The 5,242-nt window shown below is 45.9% G+C and overlaps 1 protein-coding gene across 1 annotated transcript; it reads right to left on the reverse strand.

Annotated features, from left to right (window-relative positions):
- Positions 1-1,274: 1,274 nt before the first annotated feature.
- On the reverse strand, positions 1,275-4,603 carry LOC101994108 (cathepsin L1-like). Its single transcript, XM_005355311.1, has 7 exons — positions 4,478-4,603; positions 4,082-4,204; positions 3,841-3,987; positions 3,433-3,657; positions 2,775-2,937; positions 1,752-1,860; positions 1,275-1,374 (listed from the first exon to the last, which is right to left on the reverse strand). Exons 1-7 carry the CDS (start codon positions 4,601-4,603, stop codon positions 1,275-1,277), a joined length of 993 nt encoding a protein of 330 aa, XP_005355368.1.
- Positions 4,604-5,242: the final 639 nt, after the last annotated feature.

Raw genomic sequence — 5,242 nt, forward strand, 5'->3', positions numbered from 1 at the left:
AGTGAAATCTTAGAACATGCATCCCAGAATATTATCAAAGGGCAAATCGAATTTAAGATCTCTATCTACGAAACTGGTAAATAGTTGTGTATTATTCATAAAGAAGGAAAGGAAGAATGTGTGGCAAATTGTTACCAGTGATGTTGGCAATGGGAGGAAGTGGGGTCTGGTTGGAAATGCTAGGTTTTAATATTGCATTATTTTTGTTACTCAGCATTATCTTACTTGAAGTGTCCCAGTGAGATATTGCTGTAGCAATAAAATAAGTATCTCTGCGTATGCACGTATTTGGAAAGGGATTATATGTACAGAGAGAAACCCTTGTACTTTGTAAGATAATACCACATGTTTAACGTTCTGTTTCCCCTCTGAGGTAGGAGACACATCGCCTCTCCAAAATTGTAGTGCCCTCCCCTTCAGGTCCAACATTTCTCCTGATTCGAAATTCAAAGAAATATATGTGGTAGACAAAAGTCACAGAATGAATGGAAGTGATGGCTTTGTTCAGATACGCTTGAAAAGGTAAGCCAAGGCCCACGTCAGCGGGACAGCCCACGGTGCCACACCCAGGGCCACTTTGGCGCGACAGCCCACAGTGCCATACCCAGCCCACGTCAGCAGGACAGCCCACAGTGCCATACCCAGCCCACGTCAGCAGGACAGCCCACAGTGCCATACCCAGCCCACGTCAGCAGCACAGCCCACAGTGCCATACAGCAAACAATTTAAACCTGAAAATTTGTGTGGATTAAAATAAATTCAAATTTCAAGTATTTTTTAATTAGATTTTTTTTTTATTACTTGTTGCACCATGGTTGACGGTGACTACATAAAAGTCTGGAATGAACTCTGATCATGGCTGAAATATTGACCTGACGACAATATTGATCATTTGCCCTAAACCACCGCCACCTCCTCTGTGTCCTCACACTAAACCACATGTGTGACTAAGAGAAGCCATGGCAACAGAGACAGAAGGAAGCCCCGCCCATCTTCTAAACGTAGGCTTTATAAGAACTGTGTCCATCTTGTAAAAAAAAACGAAATTTCATAACTCATTAATGCAAATCTGCTCACAGTAGCAGAGCGGCAGTCACATTTGGCTGGAGAAAAATGTCCCAGAAGTCACATCGAGTGTGGATCCGCAGTGACTCAGGTGTCACTCCCCCACAGCAGAGGCTGGTCCAGGAAGGGGAGCCCCCCTCCTCCGTGCCATTCCCACTTCTTCCTTGTTGCTGCCCCGCCGCTCACACAGTGGGGTACACGGCATCAGCTCACACAGTGGGGTACACGGCATATGTCGCAATTCCACAGTTGTTGTTGCGGTCTCGGGCCATCTTTATGTAGCCGTTCATGCCCCAACCTGTGCCCCAGCTGGAAGAAGAGCATATTCGCCATTAGGAGGAAAGAACACAGCAAGCACAGAGGCTTCATGACATTAACTCCCATGAAACAGAGACAGGATGGGAGAAGGCAGAGGGTCACCACCTGGTTACACGTGACTGTGAACCACAGCAGCGATAGGACAGGGCATCTTCCCACCCCCATTTAGCTCAGAACTAGAAATGCATGGGTTCAAATTCCATCTTAACACTCTCCAAACCATGATAGAGTCTTATCATTACAAGCACCCTAAAACGTCTGTATTTAAAATATGTGGGGTAAATTGCTAACACCTGCACCCAAGTGCTGCCTGCCAACAATTCTTTCCTTTAGTGTCTCCGACATAAATGCTTTTTGGTTATTTATACCTGTTCTTGACCAGCCAGTATTTCTTGCCATCTGATTCTTCACCATAGCCAACCACCAGGACGGCGTGATCCAGTTTACTGCTGCTACAGTTTGGCTCATAATACATGCCTGAGAGACAAAATCAAGGCCAAATGAGAGGCTCCAGTAGCCCCACTGTGACTGCTGTCACCCACACTAATGGGAGGATTTCTAATTTTGGTACAATGTCATACACATAGGAGTGATCCTGTGTTAGCAAGGCTTGGGGCACAGACTCTTTTAGGTAACATAACAGAAAAGGGTTCACATAAGTCCTCAGGGAAAATACTTGCTTGAATGGTTGTGTGTCAGTCCATAGAAACCACATGAAATTACAAAATACAGGAATCCAGAAGCACCCCTGAGACTGAACGACAGGAATGGACTAGCTATTTAAAATCTTAAAGATTCAGTAACTGCAGAAAATTCAATAAAATTAAGACCTGCTGGGAGGCAGAGGCAGGCAAATCTCCTGAGTTCAAGGCCAGCCTGGTCTACCCGAGTGAGTTCTAGGACAGGCTCCAAAGCTACAAACAAACCCTGTCTTGAAAAAACAAAAACAGGCCGGGCGGTGGTGGCGCACGCCTTTAATCCCAGCACTTGGGAGGCAGAGGCAGGCGGATCTCTGTGAGTTCGAGACCAGCCTGGTCTACAAGAGCTAGTTCCAGGACAGGCTCCAAAACCACAAAGAAACCCTGTCTCGAAAAAAAACAAAAAAAAAACAAAAACAAAACAAAACAAACAAACAAACAAAAACAAAAACAAAGCCACAAATAAATAAATAAATAAATAAAATTAACACACATAAACCCAATTTGCTAATTAAGAAAATGGATATCTATATGTTTGTATGTTCGTGGAATTGTGTTTAGATAATGTTCTGTAGAAACAGCATAAATATTTCTCCAGTTCAAAATATTTACATCAGATTTTATATAACAAGTCAAACTCATGGACGGTGTTGGAGGCACGTTCCCCTGATTACTGGAAGGAAGAACACTTACCTCCACTATAGAACCTGAAGGAATAGTGATGGGAATCGATTCCCACAGAGACGGGCCCCACAGTGGCCACGGCATTCATTAGGGCCGCCTCACTAACTGGGATTTTCACATAGCCTGTGACGTTGGCTGCAGAAGACTTAGGATCATATCTGCAGGGTCCGTTCTTTGAAAGACAAAGGTTAAAAAAAGAAAAAGTCATGGTTATTGCTGTCCACCTCCTGGGGACCCTGAGTCAGAACTCTGCTCAGCTCAGCTGCCATCCACACAGGTGATCTCCATGTCTATACACTCATAAAACGTCTCAGAACCTGAGAAGCTGGTAGATTTTGGTGGCTGGATGAACAGCCTTCAATGACAGCCCACGTCTTCAATGACATGCCATGTGTGTTCCTATAGATACTAGCTATCCAGGGCGGAGCAATATGAACTATGTGTGGAAGGTTTGCATGCACTCCGTGGGAACACAAGCAGAGCTGTCTACATGGAAGTCATGGAATCAGACCAGCCTGCACAGGCTGACACTTTAACCGCTGCACTCGGGGCTTAATAGGATGGATTCTACCATGGAAACAAGTTCTGAGGACAGTAGATTAACTCTGCAATTTTTCTGCTTTGTAAACTTGATCAGGAAAGACAGCGTCTTAGGATTTGTACTTACCCGTGCTTCATACGCGTAAGACGCCCCTGCGTCCAGGCCTCTGTTGTCCTTCACATACTGGAAGGCATACTCCATCAAGCCACCGTCACAGCCACTGTTCCCGTACGACCAGGAGCAGTCCACTAGGTTCTGTTCACTCAGAGAAACCAGTCTGCCTGTTTTCCGGAACATCTGTCCTTCTAGGGAGCCAACAGCACTAAATGCCCAACAAGCACCACATTGACCCTAGAAAAGAAAGAAAAAGCTCTCACCTAGAAAACTAAGACAGATGTTTGACAGCAATTCACATGAAGAAATAATTTCACTATTGGTGAACTGCCTGCTGCCCCAATAGTCAGCAAGACAAGGATGGCATTTCTTTCTTGACTTGGTGGTGGACGGTGATACTGGGAATACAAAATGTCCTACCTGGTTTCTCACAGGAGTCACATAGCCATGATCTCTCCAATCCACAAACGTGGGGACATCACCCAGCAGAGGCTCCTGGAACACATCCATCTCCTTGGGTTCCACGCTTTGAAAGCCAGTCATCAATTCCCTGAATTCTGTATTGGTCTTCAAGAAAGAGTAAAGACATCATTGCAAAGGAGAGATGGCTGAGGAAGAGTTGAAGAGAGGAGGTCCCGTTCTGTCGTCCGTGTGCACTCACCAAGTCCCCGAAGGCGTTCATCTCCATGCTGAAGTCATGCACTCCCTTGGCGTAGCCCTCGTTGTGCAGCTCAATCACCTTCCTGTTGTCCTCCCACACCGCTCTCTTCTGTCCTTCTTCGTGCTGGAATCAATACAGCGTGTGGTCATTCTACTGTACGACCAATCCTCGGTCCCTCAATGGACCAGCTGCTACAGGTGGTGGGAACCCAGGGAGGCCGTACACCCCTGGAAGCCACAATCCAGTCCCCAGTCAACAGTGTGGTTTGCTATCATAGCTCCTAAACTGTGGTCATGCCCTGAAGAAACTGGCTTTCACTGTGGAAACCCTCTAGACACTCGACACAGCCAGGACCATTCTCTCTGCGTTGCCCCTGGTAGTTTTTATGGTACCAACCATGTTGTATGTTTTCCCATGTCTTGTCTTCCATTCGTGCCATTCAGCATCCAAACTAGGATCATGCATTGGAATCGCTGAGACCACCCCCAAGCAAAGAGTGGCCAGGAAGAAAAGAGGACTCATGCTTCCAGAACCTAGAGATGCAGAAGAAACGAGACTATGAGCTCAGAAATTCTTCAGTCAACTCTTCTTTCTACAGAAGATGTTAAGGCCACTAGGACAGAGTAAAATTATTTTAACCATCTTAATGACTGTCAACATAGCTGAGAACGAGTCTGGCTTAAAACACAGATGAGCAAAAACATTCCCTGATTCTAACAACATTCAGAGCAGCTGCCCAGAGCACCAGGGTTTGGACTGGTGTGTGTGTGTGTGTGTGTGTGTGTGTGTGTGTGTGTGTATGTGTATACTGTGCGTTTAGATCACCACAGGGTCTGGATGCTCCTGAGATTCAGAAGGTTAAAGCAACAACTGACTTCTTAAGACATAGTTGGCCCAGGTTTTGTTACCTGGATATTGAGGTACCCTACGCTAAGCACAACTTAAGCACAATGTGACCCCATTACATACAAAGAGATCTGCAAGACTTGGGTAGGATCACCAGGCATCTTTTCTTGGCCGATAGACACCTGAAGTCAACTAAGCCTTGCCCACTCTCCCTTCTGAAATCTTTCTGAAAGGTCTTCTCTAGAGAGTCTCGGAAGGACGACAGGTAGGAATCTGTCTGCCCCACAACTGGGAAGAGCCTTCAGAATTCTCCCT

This window comes from Microtus ochrogaster, chromosome 16 (assembly GCF_000317375.1).
Source record: "Microtus ochrogaster isolate Prairie Vole_2 chromosome 16, MicOch1.0, whole genome shotgun sequence".
In the NCBI taxonomy this organism is placed as follows: Eukaryota; Metazoa; Chordata; class Mammalia; order Rodentia; family Cricetidae; genus Microtus; species Microtus ochrogaster.

What these genes read in the sequence shown, in the direction of transcription:
- LOC101994108 (XM_005355311.1), bottom strand. Translation starts at nt 4,603, where the DNA reads ATGAGTCCTCTTTTCTTCCTGGCCACTCTTTGCTTGGGGGTGGTCTCA. An exon ending in TGACTCCTGTGAGAAACCAG is followed by an intron (nt 3,658 to 3,840) that starts GTAGGACATTTT and finishes TTTCTTTTCTAG; the next exon opens with GGTCAATGTGGTGCTTGTTG. An exon ending in CTTACGCGTATGAAGCACGG is followed by an intron (nt 2,938 to 3,432) that starts GTAAGTACAAAT and finishes TGTCTTTCAAAG; the next exon opens with AACGGACCCTGCAGATATGA.